This window comes from Gobius niger, assembly GCF_951799975.1.
Source record: "Gobius niger genome assembly, chromosome: 6".
In the NCBI taxonomy this organism is placed as follows: domain Eukaryota; kingdom Metazoa; phylum Chordata; class Actinopteri; order Gobiiformes; family Gobiidae; genus Gobius; species Gobius niger.
The window spans coordinates 6468869-6487538 of NC_136857.1; the positions used below are offsets into that span (position 1 = coordinate 6468869).

Sequence of the window (18670 nt, forward strand, 5' to 3'; positions counted from 1 at the left end):
ATGGTACTGTACACTGTAGCTAAAGATTAAACCCCTGGGTGGTGTTTCCCAATGCACAGCTTCCTTTAACCATGTGACTGAAGCATGCCCAGACCGAACGTGTAGCTGCACCAGGCCTCGTGCTATGCCTCACCGGGTCAGAAATAGCTCGTGGTGGCCCCCAGCAATGGACGTGTAGTTTCTCCATTAGATGACAGCGGCGCTCGTAGCAGGGTCTCAGCCACTCCCCGCTGCAGCTCAGCCCCTCACTCCTCCTTTTTCTTCGTGAATGGACGAACACGCTGCATGCGGCACACGCCCCCTTCTCATCTCCAACTCCACTCCACATCAAGTGCCTACTGCAGCTTATCAGGACATTATTGTGCAGGGATTTCAATACCAGGCCGATTTATGCATCGCTTCTTATAGCGGCTTGACTTAAACGGCACTTTTGAGCATAACCTAAGCGTCTGGGTGTCTGACTCCGTGCGTAACAGCTCCGAGAACATTGTGTCCTTCGTGAGGCAACATGACAGCGAAGCATCGAAAAGGGAAGAACAACCACAAACATGAGGACAACTTCTTCAAGAATGATATTATGGAGTCAGAAGTTCGAGCTGCGGGGAACAATTACATGATCGCCTTGGTTTTAATAATAGTTGTTGTAATTGGAGGCGCGATAGGCGCATGGTTCTGTTTCCAGCAGCACCAAACTTTAACCTACTTGACGGACAATCTCATGGGCGTCCAGATGAAAATAGCCAAACTGCAGTCCTCCCACGAAGATTTAAGACAGTCTAATGGGAAGGTGAGGAAAAAACACTTATACTTGTCATTTGCAATGTGTTAATTAATGAATAATAGGTTAAGGACTTGAGTCTCTTTTACAGAGTATTGAATAATTTCTTTCAATAGCTCTAAAATAAATGTCCCATTCAGTCCACGTTGTCACTTGCAAGGAGCAAAGTGGAGGCCTCTATCAAATTTCAAAATGCCAGGACCCTCATTGGACAAGAGTACAAAACGCTATTTCAAACCTTCAGACAGCTGCTTAAGCTTGTAATGACAATTTGTCTCAATGTTCACTTTAACATCATTGTTTACTTTGTATATAAAACGGAAGCTACTATGTAATAACCTTTCTACATAGCCATGAACAAGGTGCCAGATAATGCTGCCCAAATAATTATAAACAGCTGTAGTGAGCCAGGGATAAATATAGTTTATGATAGTGATACTGAACTCAAAGGCTGTTTACAGAGCTTCTGAGAAAATCCAATATGTGTTAACTCAATCATTCATGAAGTGACCCTCTGTTGTGAACTCCTGTTCATGACCTGAGCTATAGGGATCTATACATGTGAACCCTATACTGTATGAGGGTTATACTCCAAACATGTGCTTCTGAATGGGGGCACTTTTCTCACTTCTGTACTGTAGTTTGGTGAGAGTTGGAAGAGAAAATTGAGGCTGAGCAATTCTACTTGTTCATTCTTGTTTAAATATGTCACACAAACCACAACTTTTTTTAAATGATTATTCATTTGGTGGGTAATTACCGCTTAATAGTTATTTCTATAACAGTTTTGTTTATCATATTTTTTTTCTTGTGTTTCTCTAGACAATCAGAGCCAATGTTCAGAAATATTTCAAAAGTGTAAGGTCCGTCACTCATAACCTTTATCTCTTCTGTTGCCACAGCACATTTCAGAAGGCCTGGTATCCCGCTTGACTGCACTTGAAGAGTCCTATTCTCTGGCCCAGAAACAAGTAGGCATGGCACTGGCTACTGCAGAACAGCTCAAGACCTCAGATCTACCTGCCCAGGTGTTGTCTCTTCACACCGAAATGAAAACGCGATTGGCCGAAATGCAGCAGGCCACGGTGTCCATGGAGCAGCTTGGGCAAGTGCAGAGCCTCGTGATGGGGAAGAGCGAGGAGGTTGACGGGGTCAGGTTAAAGCTGGAAGCCCTGGTGGCTCTCAGCGATGGCCTGTCTGTCAAAGTGGAGGCGCTAGAGAGCAGCCTGGGAGTGGCTGAATCCAAACTCACCGAACAGGTCGCCACATTGAGCGCTAATCTGGACGGACAGGCCGCTGAAGTGCTGAGTCTAAGGGAGCACCTGGAGGAAGCCAGTGTGAGGTAAAAGAAAAAGATGTTTAGAGCAGTGGTTCTCAATCTGGGGTATGTGGTGTTTTGGTCGTACACAGGGCTCTCTGACGTTTAAATCTTAATATAACAATCATAATCATAATAATGACTTGCATCATTCACGCCATACTCTGTGGTGGTAAGCTTAAATTATAGCCACAGGCAGACTGACGGAAGCAAGGCTGCTAATCTGCACCATCAGCCCTTTCTGACCACAACTTACCACACTCTCACACTACATTCACACAGGCAAAGTGGACATTACATTTGCCTGGATTCACCTGAACTTTTAATTGTCATATTTTTTGCTCTGTTTTATTGCCTTAATGTTTGGTGCAGCCCTGTGAGGTGACTTCTGTTGTGATATTGGGCTATACAAAACCATTAAACTTGAAACTTGAAACAAAGTGAGTGTCTTGCCCAAGGACACAACTACAGTCTGCACCTGTTCCCTGTGACAATCTGCCGATTTGGAGAGATCGACACATTGTGATTCAGTGGTATTCCTGCTCTATGCTCCAATACCGAAACTTTCACACATTCATTCCTCCTGGAAAGATACTAATTGCACATAAAACAAACAAAGAAGGTACATAGAGCAATCTATGAATGCATTTATTTACAGGTGGTTTCTAAGGTGGATTTTGAAGGAAGATATTTGTTGAAGAGGTAATTTAATGTGCAGTTAGACATGAAAAGACTTTGCAAACATTCAATAGGCAAGCAGCACATATTATGTTTGAGATAGAGTTAAGTATATAATTTGTCATGTTTCAGTCATATTGGTACTTTGGAAGGACATGTTTTCTGTGGTTTCATGGTGTTAACGTTTTACAAATCACTGGTTTAGAGAAATATCTCATCTCCTCTCACCCATAACTTTGTGTTTATTTTGCCAAAGCTTTTGTGTTTGCCAGTGTCACATCGATTCATAAACCCACTCAGAGATTGCCTTGATCTGTGTAAACATACCCATTGGTGCCTAGTATTTTACAGATGGATAATTTTGCACATTTTTTCTATCTATAAATGCATGCACCACCTATTCTGCCAAACATGTGAAATTATAGTTTTTCTAATCTGTGTTTTGCAGAGCTGAGGTTGACACTGAACAGGCCCCTGATGCAACAGAAACAAATGTGGAAGAGCAACTCGAACCGGTAAATCAGAATCAAAATTGTGTCTCCTCTCAATACTTTTGGTCTGTACAGAATTGCACCATAATGGGATAAGGGCATACACTATATAGGCAGACCCGGACAGTGTTGTGTTATAAAAGTGTGTGTAGTTAAAGCAGTTTTATTTGGCATTCTTCTTTTGGCTGATTCCATTAAAGGAGTTAAAGGGAGCTCAAGATTTAACAGCACCTTTCTAAAAACTCAGAAAAAAATATTACTTCAATCAAGGTCAAGGTCAAGTTTATTTATAAAGCACATTTATAAAAGAGTCATCACTGCCCCAAAGTGCTGTACAGGTACACAGTGCACAAACACAAATCTACAAAAAACACAGAAATATAACACGATAAGAAAAATAAAAAGATAAACAGTAAAAATATGAAAAATGCTCAGCTCATCTCGTGTTAAAAGCCTGTGCAAAAAGAGCAGTCTTTAACAGAGTTTTGAAGCTCTCAACTGAAGTAGCCTGTCTACTTTAATGTTGATTGAATGTTCACATGCTATGTTGATGGCAAGTCATTCATGTAGCCGCAGCTGCCCTGGGGCATTAACCTTTGTGAGCAAATATTTAAATCAACTGAGCTGCTTCCACTTTATTGTGTCATTTCATGTGCTAGTTTGACCTATCTAGCAGCTTATTTTAATTTACGTTACTTATATTTTTCCAGGGGTTGGAAGATAATCTAGTTGAGGTTGATGAGCAAGCCGATGCACCTCAAGAAGAAACAATAGAAGAAGAGATCACAGAAGAAGAAACTCTTCCACTGACAGATGAAGTCGCCCCTGCAGAGACAGAGGCAGAGGATGTTGCTGAAGAACAGGCAGCTGCTCCTGAGGAGCTCCCAGTGGAGGAGGAGGAGGAGGAGGAGGCTGCCCCAGAGGAAGCCACCCCTGCAGTGGAGGAAGCGATTGAGAACGAGGCTGCGGAAGAGGAACCCGCAGAACACGAGGAAGAAGTTACAAAAGAGGAGCTGAATGTTGAAGCTGAGGAGGAAACACCAACAGAAGATGCAGAGAAAATTGATGAATTAGCTGAGACAGCAGATGCACCAGAAGAAGAGCAAACAGAAGATGAAGACCAAGGTTTAGAGCAGCCAGAGGAGGTAATAGAAACAGAAGAAGTGACAACAAAGGAAGAGACAACATTAGAAGAGCCAGAGGAGACCTTAGAAACAATTGAAGAAAAAGTGCAAGAGCAGGTAGATGCACCAGCAGAAGATGAGACAGAAACAAAGGCAGCTGAGATTCCTGAAGCACCAGAACATGAAAAACAGGCTGAACCAGAGCCACAGGCTGAAGAGGAGGACGTTCAAGATGGAGAAGAGGACAAATGTGAGTATTGGAAGGAAATGTATTGAAAAATCATCACTTATTCTATATATATAATATATCATATTTTTGTCTACTTTTACAGAGTGCATCCCACAGACAAGGACTTTTGAAATGGACTTGTCCGCAAAGATAAAGGGAATTTTTGCCACATCAACATCAAGACAGAAATAAGGAAGCATCTTATCTTAACTTAGGTTTCAAATTGCAGTATCACCAATGTGGTTGCTTTGTGAAAGGCATGTCTGGTCAGAAAGTCTTTACTGAATGTTTATGAAATACCTCAAAGATGTGTCTTTTATTGGTAAATCAAGGTTTTGCTGCTATAACAACCACAGACGCCTTAATTTACAGCTGTTTTTACTCGCCAATGTGTTGTCAAGGTCAGTTACTGTATACACAATGAAATTACAGAGGATTGTTTGTGCACTTAAAAGCCATAAACTAAACCTTTCTACTTTAAAATGTACATTTATTGGCACTGGGTGAAATGTGTCATAATCGAAGATAAATCATGCAAAAAACCGACAGATCCATCTGTTGATAATACAGACAGTAGCACTGCCACTGAGAGCTAACTGTTTGTTAAGGTTTTGGGCGAGTTTTAGTGGGTAGCTTTTTGTACTTTTTAATTTACACAATGATTAATTATCAATTGAGAAAACTGGAAAAGAATATATGTCTTCATTTGCACTTAAATTGGTTACTGATAAAGTTTGTGATGTCCAGTGTTAAAAACGGTTATGAAGTGCGTTGTCAAATTTCACTGGAGAACGCTATTATACAATCAGTGACAACATTATTCAGTCAGATTTAAATTAAAGGAGCTGTACAACTTGGAGATGATAGACTTTCTAAGTGACACCAGAGAAACTATTTTAACAAAGACTTTTTTTCAGTCCCAACTGTCCATTACAGACATTTCTTTTAATAAACTCCAGTTTTTCCATTTTGTCTATTCTGTGATTGCCTTTGTACGTGTACATCCTTTATATATTTTATTATTTAAGTATTTATTATAAGTATTTAATCAGAGTTTAAAGGGATGTGTGTGCCTCTAACTGGTGCTAATGCTTTATATCGATTGTGTGAGCATCTTCCTGTTCAGCAGGAAGTGTCTCTCTCCTCTGCATCAGCGCCTGATACAGTGTCATATACCGGCCTCTCCCTCCCATCTGTACAGCAGCTCAGACCTTCCTTCCCTGGACGACATGCAAGCCTTCGCTCCTCGGTAAGTCCCAGCATAGCCTCATTCTGCCTCCTTTCTGCTCCTTGCTTTTTTCTTCATAGCGCTGTAGGGCCTTTTGAATTGATGTAGTTCAGAGGTTGATCATTAGGGACTGGATATTAGCTCCACTGTTTTGCATTAGTAAGTCTTGACTTCAGGCTATTGGTCTTTGCAAGTACTTTTGATCATTAACAATTCATTCAGTCGTTACGTTGTTATTCTTAATGTGTAGGATTTTCTTTTATTTGCATTTCTTACTCGCTTGCACAGAAAAGATTAAGCTTTAATGCCTATTGTAACTTTTCTCACTGTTTCCACAAAACAAATTACAGTTAGTTCCTTATTTTCAGGAAACTGCCCTTTAAGATATAAAAATGACCCTTAGATTCCAAATTAAGATGAAGGTGAGCATTATTGTGAGATTTTCCCATGACTTACTCATGTGGCTCCCTAGTTTAAAATAAAATGCTTTCACACTGATGTTCATGCATCATTCTATACGCTCAGCACAGACTTGCAGGTCTGATTGTGATTCCACCTCACTGAGATCAATAGCAGTAAAAGCAGAGGCGGGGCACTGCTCTGGGTAAAACATGACCTGATGGCGATGCTGCCTCAGCTCTTTCTCAGCCACTAACACCAGCAGCGGAAATGCTAATGCGTTGTGCAGTGGTTATGCAGATAGTGTGTGAGGAGAGTTTGTTTTATTCAATCATGGGATATGGTGTTTTTGAGTAGCTGGTATCAGCCGTAACTGTGGCTTTAAAATAAATGTAGTTAATTTAGTATAATGTATTGAACAGAAAACTGCTTTAAAAACAGCTCTCATGAGAATACTAAGTAAACATTTATGATTTCTATAGATATTTCAAGCAACTAATTGTGTTAAGTACACCTATTATACCACTCAAATTGATCACACTAAGATTATGCCCTACTGGCTGTGATAATGTGCTATTCTACTGGAAGATATATTTACTAAATTAAGAGTAAAGAAATCTAATACAATTAATTTATCTTTTAATTGTATTTATAAGTACAGTATGTTAAGATAGTATAATTTGTCTCTGGTTATATAGTCTGTGTGCCTCGTTGTCTTTGTCTCAGAGGCTGCATTTTCAATGGCTCCAGTGAATTGACATACAGTATTGACCCTTGATGTTTTCTCTGACCAAGGCATTTTCTGGCCCCGGTCCGAGATGAAGAAGCCGAGTCCCAGAGAAAAGCCAAATCTCGCCACGCCCGACAGACACGCAGGTCAACACAGGTAAATTACAGGCAATGAATAATGTTAGAGGATAACATTAAATCTATTTATCATACTGGGTCAAGCTATAAAGTCGCGCTATCCATGGGCCAAGCTGTACAGTCGTACTATCTCTGTCATAGCCTTGACTGTGGTGCTCAGGCGCCCACTCTCAGCCACTGAATGTTTGCTTGCGTATCAGTATGACGCTCTGAGAGGGTATTTATCCCTTTTCTGTGGAAGCATAGACAGACTTGAATGGTAGGTCTAGCGCAATGTCTCAAGTTCATGTCTCCGGGTCCCGTAACGATGGTAAATAAACATCTCCTGTATAAGACATCCAGACTGCTGCCATTGTTCATTCTCTAACAAATAATAATAAATCATAATACGTAAAGCTGACTGAAAGCTGAATATTAGTGTGCATACAAATAAAATAATAGGCACAAGATGCATTCCAGCTGAGGTAGTTGTAAGTTCAGGTAAAGGCAAGGATTATAGTGAAACAAGACGCCGACAGTCAGCATTACTGTTATTTGATCAAATTATGAAAAAGTAAATAAGATAATCACTTGATGACTGTATCTGTAATCAGGGCTTTAATTATGTTCCTGTTGTGTATAGTACTGAGTCATTTTAATGTTTCCCACAGGGGGTGACACTGACTGACATAAAAGAGGCCAGTAGCTTGTCCCTTTCGGATCAACCTTCAGGGGGCGCTGCTGTGTGGGACGACAGAAGAGTCTACGCCAATCAGTCACAATCATTGGAATTAAGGACCAGTGGCAAAAAAGTCATAGAGGTGGTGGGTGTTTTTGTACTACCAATTTTTTGGGCCTATTCTTCTAAATTAATTACTTTTTATTTTGTTCTCCCATTGCAGCAGGGAAATACTGAGTCCAGGTTAGAGGCCATTATTGAGTCACCAGCCTTTTTCTATTCACCCCCTTCAAGAGCAAGAGGGCCATCGGATTGCAATATCAGCAACAGCTGCTTCAGAGGTCAGTGACTCTCTCTATATTTATGTATACCAAAAGATTGGGGCCACATTTTAAATCATCTTTCGTCTCAAGCGCAGTTAATGAGGGTTTGTGGAGGGACGAGAACCACAACCCCATTGAAGACACAGCACTGTTGACTTTTGCCTCAGGGCAGCACATAAGACGTCTCCACAGTGATGCTGAGGGTCAAGGCTGTGCTGCAGAGGTATGGCACTTCCTGATAAAGCCACTAGATGGAGCCATAGGTTCTGATTTATCATTAAATTTCCCATTCGGATTGATTTATACTAATTTATATATATTCTCTAAGATACCGCTAGTTACTATTACTTGATTGATTACATTAGATTATATTACATTATATTAGATTAGATTAGACTAGATTAAAATGTATTGTCCATTGCAAGACACATACAGTAGGCTACAGCACAGGAAAGAGACAGTCTATGCATCCATCGGACCATCCCAAGTGGTGTGGCTGGCATATATTTAAAAAAACAAACAAAGTATAGCCAAAAACACAAAGACGCTTATATAAAGACAGTTGAAAAACAACTGCATTGCACCTTTTCCTGTCTATTTGAGCGCAGATGTAACAAGTGAATTTCTCATTGTGAGATCTATAAAGTCCTATCTTACCTTATCTTACATCTGTATCCTCATTTATTTATTTTTACCCATGTTGTTTATTAAGAATATGGTACAGTGCTTATATTCCCATTCTGACCAGCTCCTGTTTTGTTTGCTCAATCCACACACATAAAAACAACCATTTAAAGCTAATTTCCCTATGATCTATTGTCGCTTCATGTCCATTAAAATTCTCCTCGTGATTCCGCCGACAGTGGCAAAGTCTTTCTTCAGACACGTCTTCTCTTTGATGCCTGATGCAATATTTAGAGCTGGACTGCAATCAATTTCCATAGATGCAAAGCACATGCAGGTTTCTTTATCTAAGGTGCCTTATAGTAATGCTACATACATAGACAGTTCTGTAGCACAAACAGTCTCCTCTCCCCCCACGTTAGTCGCTTTGCTTCTCTGCTCCTCATGCCTCAACATTCCAGACCATATTGGGCAAAACTCACTCACTCAAAGAGGGTTTCAGAGGGTTGTGCTGCTGATTCTGTCAGCCTCAAAAGATATAGCTCTCCATCCACCTGGTCCTTTGAAAAATGCTGACCCAGAGCACTTTATTTATTGAACCGTGGCCTTGCCTTGTGCTATGGCTTACTACTTGCCAGTGTGTTTGGTTGTTTTCAGACACCTCTCTTACATGTAGGCAGGAGCCAGAATTTTATTTATAATAAATGTGTGAAAGGACAAATCCTTCTGGTTTGACCTGATAATTTTCTGCTGCATCCAACCACATCACAAATCTGCAGTGTGCTATAATAAACAGTTTCTACAGACTAGTAAAAAAAAGAGGTTGGGGTTGTATCATTAAACCCGTTAAGTTTTATAACTATAAACCACTGGAAATTACTGTAAATCTATTGGAGTTTACATAAATGTCTTTGGACACTATGGGGGTCATTTATGAAGTGAGGTGATAAGTAGCGAGTGCAAGCTGAAAAAAGCTATTTGTTGGTGTACTGCACCTGATTAAACATTTGAAATTATGTTTTTACATATTACAGTAACAGGTCCACAAATATCATTTGTAAATATGAAAAGGCTGCGTGAGAAAAAATGCACAAATGACTCTACTGCTGCTCCACTTTTGCACACGTGCTACTCGTTTTGAATGTGAGCCAACACTCAGTAAATGACCTTCTTTACGACCTGTCTTTACTAGTAGTGACCTGGTTGTGTCAATATTACATTTGATTGTAAGTTTGTCATTTTTATCTCTTTGAGTTTTCTTTTTACCCCCATGGTTTGGTCCATATGTCCAATCATAGACAGCACTCTAATGCACAGAAGCTGAGATAATGTTAACGTCGACGCACTGACTTTGGGTAGCATAGCAGAGATAGCATCTAATAGTGGTGTTATGACCCTTTTTTCTCTAGCTGGATGTGTGAGAGATGATCTTGGGCCCAAGCAATTTCAGATATCTGTTACTTACTATCCCAGCTAATTACACTCAGTTTCTCAAGATAACCTACAAGATTCCATGTTTAGTAACTATTTAGTAGTATAGAGTTGTTACTAAACATGTAGATTTGTTCTCTTTATTTGTTTGAATGTTTATACTTGTATTATTATCATACTGAATCTGGATTGATCTGAATATCCATATATTCAGGCTCAGGATTGGCTCAAAAAGTAAACTGGCTATACTTCTATTATACTACTATATACTGCTATTGTAGCCACATCCGCCCCTGGGTAGACGGAAGCGAGTCTGCTAATCTGTGCCATTGGCCTCTCAGACCACTACCAACCACTCACTCTGACAACCACCCACTTGCACATACACACACACTGTGCATTTTTTAGGTATAGGGAGGTACCTAAAGGTATAGGGAACCGGAGTTCCCAGAGGAATCCTACACAGACACGGCCTTCCTGCAAACTGGCCGGGGATTAAACCTGGAACTTTCTTGCTAGAGCAGGAGCGATAAGCGCTACGCTACTACCACTAGTATCGCTGATAGTCTTAGGTTTGCTCATACTTCTGCAACTGCTACATAATATGTTTCATTATTCTCACTATTCAGACACATACAATATTTTATTCAATCTCCTTTTCACCATTATATTAGATGCTGCCAAAAAAAAAGCAACACTTCCACCATCACTACTGTATATATTGACAAGCCTTGGCCCAAAATGTAATATAATATCGAAAACAGTATGTATTCAGAGTTCTGTCGATTCGATCTTGATGTTGTCATTCTTTGGCAAAAGCCCGCGGCACTTCCCACCCGTTGAGAACCACTTAACTAGATTGTTAGAGAGCATGAATATTTCTCCTTGTTTTTGCAGCATGCTTCAGGCGGATAAAGCGCTATCCATCCAAGCAGATCCCAGGTCAGCTGTCCTTCACCATATGGGCCTTAGAAGTGCCCGTAACATGAGAAGCTGTTAGTGTTACGGATGGGCCTATATATGTCTGTGATAATCATCCGGAGCTATGAGTCTTATCAGGAGCATGACAGGCTGCCCATCACACTGCAACCCCGCTGTAACCCTTTGAGGAGTCAGCCAGATTTTCCACATAACCCTGGAGCCTTCTAGAAACAGGTGCACGGCCAATCCACTGCTGATATTCCCCACATTTAAGTGACGATAGCCTGAAACATGACTACTTCTAACACACTGTGCATAACTCCTGAAACTTAGCTGAGCCTTATGTTTAATTAGAAATGTGTCCTAGAGCTTAAGCAACTGTGGTCAAAGTATCTGTGGCGTATTATCAGCATAATCTAAATACACATGAGCACAATAGGCCAGATGGAAAGTTCTTAAACTCACATTAGAAGGTGGAATCCAGCTGGAATACAGATTCAGTAATAGTCTCCACTGTGTGCGCCAATGTAATTTTCCCTGTCCAAAAAGTCTCTGACAGGTACAGCCAAACTGTTAAATTAAGCTGCTGAGAGACATTAAGTTAGGAAGTGCTGTAAGGAAGGCCGTAAGGGCATGAGCTTAATTTTCATTCCAAAAGATCTTACTGCAGTGTTCTGTTCATTTCCTTTTGGATGGCTACAGCAAATTATCTCTCTTCTTGCATGCATAATTGTTATACTGCTTTCTCTTTTATGACAGCGGTTCAATAATCATTCATTTACCTGGTGTAGTGATTAATATTCAGAAAACAGCAATACAAACAATATTGTGGCATTGCTGTATCAGAAGGATTTTTTTTTTTTTTTTTGAGCCAAATGGTGTCCCTAAAATGGATTATTTCCTGCAGATAAATAAAGTAGACCAGGGGTAGGCAATGTCAAGCCAAATCTGGCACCCCAACATGTATCCCGTGGTCCCGCAAATTATGTTGAGATATGGCATTCAACACACAACAGAGATCCAGCTAAAATACCTTTCAAATACAGAAAACTTCAGACCTTCCTATTTAGTCAATGAGGAACAACATGACAACTACTTACCATGCACAATACGAATTTACCACTGTCAATATGAAGATTTTTACTAGAGGTCGACTGATATGGGTTATTCTAGTGCTGATACTGATTTTTGGGGGATTTTTATTGGCCAATGCCGATATGCACGGCCGATATTTTTGACCGATTCTTCCAAATGTTTGGTCTATTATCCTGTAAAAACATACATTTTTGGCCACTCCAGCAGTGCCGATGTTCTGTTTCTGTCCCAGCTTTGATTAGTTTCTGTTATCATTAGCATACTGTTAGTAGCCGCGAAAATTTTTCGCGGTGATCGAAAATACAATTGACTTGAAGTGACTTCTTGCTTCGATCCAGCACACCAAAATAAAATCACCATCTAAATCATTAGTTCAACTTTCTTTCTGCCTAACTATTAACGGACAAAACACTTGTGTATGTGTGTGCGTATTTGATTATATTCTTGTTATGTTGCAAGTACCAGCTGAACTAATCATTGAAACGAGCTGTGTGCTTTTATTTTGGCGTGCTGGATCGAAACAGGAAGTCACTTCTTGGGCGGCGTTGTTATGATTTGAAGTTATACATAGAGTCATTGTGGAGGTTCAAACTAACTCAACAATTGATTTCTCCAGGTTCTGTGCTTCAAAATGTCATACAACATTCACTGAGGTTTAGTCGGTGAAACTAGTGTTTAACAAACCTGTAGCTAACCAGTTTTCATCGTAACGTTCCTCTGTTTCCAATGCCAAAAAACGGGCAGTCTCTATCACGTTTGGTCCCAGAGATATCGGCTTTTATTGGCGCTAGATCGGCCGATATAGCTGATATTGTAAAATCCCCAAATATCGGGCCAATATATTGTTCGACCTCTAACTTTTACTGTTATTCATTTTCTATCTCACTTTTTGTACTCTAATGCACAACATGATCATTCAAGTATTAACATTTCACAGGGCGGATTGTCAAAAAGTCTCCAAACAACATTCCAAAATGAAAAATAAAAAGTTAAATATTGCACCATGAGGTTGACAGAGTAATAATATGAGGTGAGATTCAGCCTGTGATTCTGAGTTAGAAAAGGTTTCTTAGCCGGGAAACAAACCATATATCACTCTTTTTTTGGTCCATCGAGCACATAAACACATCTGTTGTGGGTAAACAACAAACTCTGAATGTTTACACCACTTCAGTAAGATTAGAGCCATTCCGAGCTGCAAGCAAAATAGGCATGTGCTATGAAAGCCCCAAAGCTGAAACTTGAGTCTCGTATAAGAAAGAAATGTTGTTATTTTGCAGATGTCGAGTCATTCACTATCGACTGCTACCAACTTTTTTACTTAGTGGCATGTTCGTCTAAGCTATCTCTCTATTGTAGTCTATACACTGCAATAGATTAGTAGCTTAAATGCCCTAAATTCAGATTATTAATAAAGAAATGGATTGTTTTGAAGAAGCTAAAGTCTGTTGTGTCTTTGAACTTGATTATTTAACCTCTTCTTAGTTTTCCAATTTTCCAATGGGATAAGGAAAGAGCATTCGTTCTATTGGCATATTTCAGATTTGAGATAAGTGTGTGGAGTGAACGAAGAACAAAATCTCAGGCACAATGTGAAGTGCTTTGGGTGACTTGTTAATATGCTAAATGTAACTAAACCCATGCCTTTTTTAGTGTTTGGGTAAACTATGGACCCCCAAACATTCTCTTACAGATGGCCCCAGGAAAAGCTAGAAACCGCCCTGAATTAGATGCAATCAGTCAGGACAAGTACCTCATGTCCACACCGCTCTCCCCCCTTTCATCAAACTGAAGGGGCTGTTCCCATTTATTTGACATCTTGCAGTTGTTGATTGCTCTTGCGCACAATTGACCCTCCAGGACACAAGCTGCAAAAAAAAAAAAAAAAAAACACCGCCGTTATAGGTTTAGCGTGTGCTCCCCTCCCCTCAGCCCTAAGCACATCAGCGGTACAATTTTAGCCCCTCAAGGCAAGATCCATCCATAGCGGCGTGTCTGGCAAAGGTCCACAGAGAGCTGCCAAAGCAGGGGTGAGCGAGAGCAGGAGGGGAGAGAGAAAGAGAGCGAGGGGGACAGAGGCATGGGGCGGGCAAGTGTGTGGTGAAGAGGGGAAAGAGAGAGTGTTTATAACTTTGGGAAGGGACGGATTTTGTTGCTAACTTGGTTGTGGTTGCAGGGAACACTTGAGGATATCCAAAGGACCATTTTTTGGGGGGATTGACGCACCCATTGTAGGATTGCCCAGGAGTCATGGGCCCTTCAGAGGCTGTTTTCAGTTGGATGTGAGGGTGAAAAGGTGAAAAGTTTGGTAGAGGTGCGCAAGTAGACACGGGAGATGTCATCTTACTACCCACGCTCCAAGGACCTGACCCGAACCAGGAGGTCTGTGGCCGATTCACCCCCAGCTTCACCATCCGCCACTGACAAGAACTATAGAGTAAGACAATGTTGTTCCAAAGCTGTGCTGCTACCTCAAAATAATGTTATGCATAGGGCTGCAACAAAATTGAGAGCTACACTGGGCTATTACTGCTACAAAATCTGACCTTCTGAACTGCACCTGCTTATAAAATCTCTTTTTGATTGAAATTAGTTCCCAAGATCCCAACATCAAGTACGGAATGTAACCAAGACAACAATCTTTTCCTATTACGTATGAGTGCTTGCAAAAATGCATTCAAATATATATTTTCTTCTAAAGAAAAACAGCTTTTGTCCTTGTTTTGGACGGCTGAACTTGACCGACATAATGGCTTCACAATTGACAAGATTGCTAGTTTGTATGTCGTGCAAAAAAAAAAAAACTGTCAAAGCCGTTGTCATTCTAAATAGTTTTGTGCATTCAAGCAATTCGTCTTTTTCGGCAATTTCCTGTTTATTTTTTCCCTCCTTCCTGCTCTAAGTGTCTTATTCTCGTGGGCATTGTTAAACTGTTTTTGCTCCATCATGTTCAGAGCCGTGTGACAGCACTTTTTAAAGCAACAACACCAACCCAACATTGCTTCTAATATGGTACACTGCAGACTTGCCTTTTTCAATCACTTTTTTTTTTTAAAGATATATGCCGACAACCATTTTTAAGTGATACCTGATTTATGAAACAGCGAGGGAATGCTTAGAAGAAAGTTAGAGACAGGTTTGGGGGGGGGGGGGGGGGGGGGTGTATTTTTAGCTCTTGTCGCTACATGATGAGATCCTGGTCTTTTTTGGCAAAGTTTAATGATGTAGCAACCGAGTGCAATACTTTGGAAGACTTCTCACCCACATGTGAGGCATAAAAGGAAACGTGTGAAGTGAGAGAAGATGCTTTGATTGTTGTCCAGATGAAAACACATGTGGTTGTACGTGGCGAGAATAGCTCAGATTTTCCAACTGAGAAGTCCATTCAGTGCAGAAGGTGCAGAGAGATTTAATGACACAGGACGTAATTTTGATGTAATGTGTTAGGCCCATGTTACTGTGAGAGGTAACATAAGCCTCATCAGTTCTTCTTTATAGTTGTAACAAGTGGTGTTTAAAGATGCTTTTAAGATATAGATTCATGTTGAGTGGCGTGTCGGCTCCACAAGAAATATTTCCAGATGTTAAAGAAGTTGTTAAGTTTGCTTAGTGTTGCTTTAATAGATTATTACATTTATGGTCACACTTGTCTATACTGTACGAATGTAGTAACGAGGGTTGGTGAAGGCATTTTGAAGCTCTGTTTTCTTATTACTACCCAGAAACACCATAGCATGGATAAAGTAGAAGGGCAGATATGTAAAGGGCTGTCAAATTTATGTCATCAAATCAAGGAAGGAAAAGGAAAACTGAATAATTCAGTGGTTGGGCTGCTGCCTTTGTATTAAACTGTTGAAGTGAGTGTTCACAGATCAGTTTTGTCGATGTTTCCATCAGTCTGACACGTTGTTGTTTTCTTCCTGGTTGACTCTCTCCTCTGCATCTGTTCTGCCTCACATACCGAACGGCATATGCCACTTCTCAGCGCCTCCGCTTCTCCTAACAAGGGAATCAGACGTGCGCAGCTGCCATCTCAGGAACAATTTCAACCTTGATTCAGTGCTTTGGCTCAGATTCAAAGTTTTATTACACTTTATACGGGGGAATCCTTTTTTTTCGCCCCAATTGTACTTTCGATGTTTTTACTTTGTGAATTAAGACACTTTTTTTTTTCCAATAGCTTGTTCCCTTTTTCATCAGGGGTAGCAACAAAAACACTATTCGACAGATTTTTCTTTTTTAATCTGATGCCCTTCCTGTCACAACCAACCAGGACCCCCCACTGTATAATGCAATAAGCATTTATGATGATTTCAGGTGCTAAACATTTAAAATCTGACTTAGTGATGTTTCTTTTGGACCCAAAACTTATATATTGGATATTTGGCTTTCACTACATTTTCATGTTTTCAGGTCCTGCCCCTCACTTTGGAAACCACTGTTCTAGAGTGGGCTACAGAGGGTACACAACAGCAACATGTGCACTTATAAAGGAGCATTCATTATTATACTACCAGTAAACACTGTTATATGATCGGCAGCAATATTTTTTGCTAGATTATTTGGACATTATGTTTCTGTAAGTGTAATAATGACAAAAGGTACGGAAAGTGTAAGAACTATGTCAAAATCAAAAGACAGTTTCGGGCTGGATCAACAAGACCACGACAAACACAAGACAGACTTCTTTATAAGTAAACACCAAATTTTATACATAAGAAAATGCTGTGTCAGTGTTTTTTCAAGTGGATTCTCTTCTGCTGTTGTCATACTTATCATATGGATAACAGCTTTATGACAAAAAACAATAACTACAGTAAATGTAGCACAATTTACCGGCACTTTATCCACATACAGTAAAAGACAGTGAAATCTCCATCCTTGGCTCTGACTGCTGAGGCCATGAGGGTCTGTTTTTTCCTGGACGGCTTTGCCTGAGCACATGACCACATAAGGGCCGGCAGCGCTGCCTCACTCATGTAAACACAGAGCTCCTTGGACACTGCGTGAAATATCTCCTATCGCTACCAGTGTACGTGCAAGGAGAACCATGACTCCTTCTGGACATAAATCTAACTTTATATCCTCCGTCTATACAGCACGTCTGCTTCTAGTCTAGGCAGTTTAGATTGCCACACAAGTAGTTTATTTACGAGGAAATTAACAGCTGTTTACTGAAGTCCTAACGCAAAGCATAGCAGTGAAATTTTGTTAGGTTAGTGTCCAATTAGATTTCCATTTTACTATTTTATTGGAGTGACAATAGACTTAACTCATAAGAGAAGAACAACACTGACTGGCTTTGAGTAGAGTATTGATATATTTATAACTTGAGCAAATGTGTAGATTGACAGATTATGTAGATTGACTGGTAATTTAAAAAAAAGTTACGTGAGTTAGTCCGTTTGTTTTTCTATGTCCCATGGGAAGATATTGTTGAGCTGTAGTTCTGAAGACTTAATTTGTTGTTTGTGTGATCTGGTCTTGAGATATGTTGTCTTTGTTCCTTTTTCCAGTATTATCTTAGATAAATATTATAAATACATGTTTTTATTTTCATAATGATGATACAGTTCTGATAGAGGGACATTGGCTTCTTTCCTTAATTTCAATAAGGAGCTTCTTCTACTATCTGAAACAACCAATTGATTTAAACATGTGCCTTGCTGAGAGAAAGGCTAGACATGATCTCAGCTTTGGGTGTTATAAAAGCACTGTCGTCGTGACCCCCTGCCCTCTGCAGCCACTAGATCAGCCACGGCAGAAGATTTTTGGCTGGAGAACGCTCTTCCCTGCGTGTGAGGTCAGGCACCGGCCCGTTACAAAGGGGATATTTAGCCTCTGATGTCATGGTGTCATCTTCCCTCTGCAGGCTTTGGTCTGGTCTGGCGGCCCGTCCACTCCAAAAAGATTACCCATTCTCCCAGAGACCGCTGACCCCTGTGCCCCCTGTCAGTGCAGTGCAGCTCGGAATCATATCTCGCCCGTGCATGCGTCGCTGTCCTGTGTGACTCTGAGCCTGTAGAGATAATTCACTCTGGGGTTTTGGTTTGGGAAATGACTTAGTGCCACGGAGGGCTAAACAGTTTTGGAAAAAAAAAAGTAAATCCAATCACAATTTTCCAGACAAATAGGAAACTTCATAAACTTTATTATTATTGTGGAAATAAACAAAATGTTAAGCTAAATGTGCCACTGCCGGCTAAATTGTAGATCGTATCCATTTCAGAATAAGTCTGCAGAGGTCTTAACCAATGTTACCAAGTTTTACCCTTTTGATTCTTGTTATATGCAAAGAAAATTGCATTGTCAAAACATTTCCAGTCAATCAGTTGGATTTTGAAATAACAAATCAAGCATCTCTCAGACACAAAATATGTTGCTTCACTGATGTATTGATTGATTGTTTTTCTGTTTTGCAGCATGAAAGACTCTCAAGGTAAACTTTGCATCTCTCAAGTATTGCCACATGCACATTAAAGTCAATTGGCATAAAGGGACCAATG

The 18670-nt window shown here is 40.3% G+C and overlaps 2 protein-coding genes across 2 annotated transcripts; both read left to right on the top strand.

The window, feature by feature from the left end:
* Positions 1-213: 213 nt before the first annotated feature.
* On the top strand, positions 214-5562 carry LOC306963933 (uncharacterized protein). Its single transcript, XM_079557707.1, has 5 exons — positions 214-787; positions 1681-2120; positions 3223-3289; positions 3976-4639; positions 4722-5562. Coding segments are annotated over exons 1-5 (1452 nt in total). The 5' UTR covers positions 214-508; the 3' UTR covers positions 4724-5562.
* A 146-nt stretch (positions 5563-5708) lies between these two features.
* LOC306964286 (protein phosphatase 1 regulatory subunit 12C-like) lies at positions 5709-18189 on the top strand (the record flags this gene model as incomplete). The annotated part of the gene is made up of 6 exons (XM_079558279.1): positions 5709-5867; positions 7041-7131; positions 7763-7915; positions 7994-8111; positions 8189-8316; positions 18037-18189. The coding sequence occupies exons 1-6, from the start codon at positions 5848-5850 to the stop codon at positions 18187-18189; spliced, it is 663 nt and encodes a 220-aa protein (XP_079414405.1). The 5' UTR covers positions 5709-5847.
* Positions 18190-18670: the final 481 nt, after the last annotated feature.

Coding starts and splice junctions, on each gene's coding strand:
- LOC306963933 (XM_079557707.1), top strand. CDS start 509: ATGACAGCGAAGCATCGAAAAGGGAAGAACAACCACAAACATGAGGAC. Junction 2,121..3,222: donor CTGGAGGAAGCCAGTGTGAG/GTAAAAGAAAAA, acceptor TGTGTTTTGCAG/AGCTGAGGTTGACACTGAAC. Junction 3,290..3,975: donor TGGAAGAGCAACTCGAACCG/GTAAATCAGAAT, acceptor ATATTTTTCCAG/GGGTTGGAAGATAATCTAGT.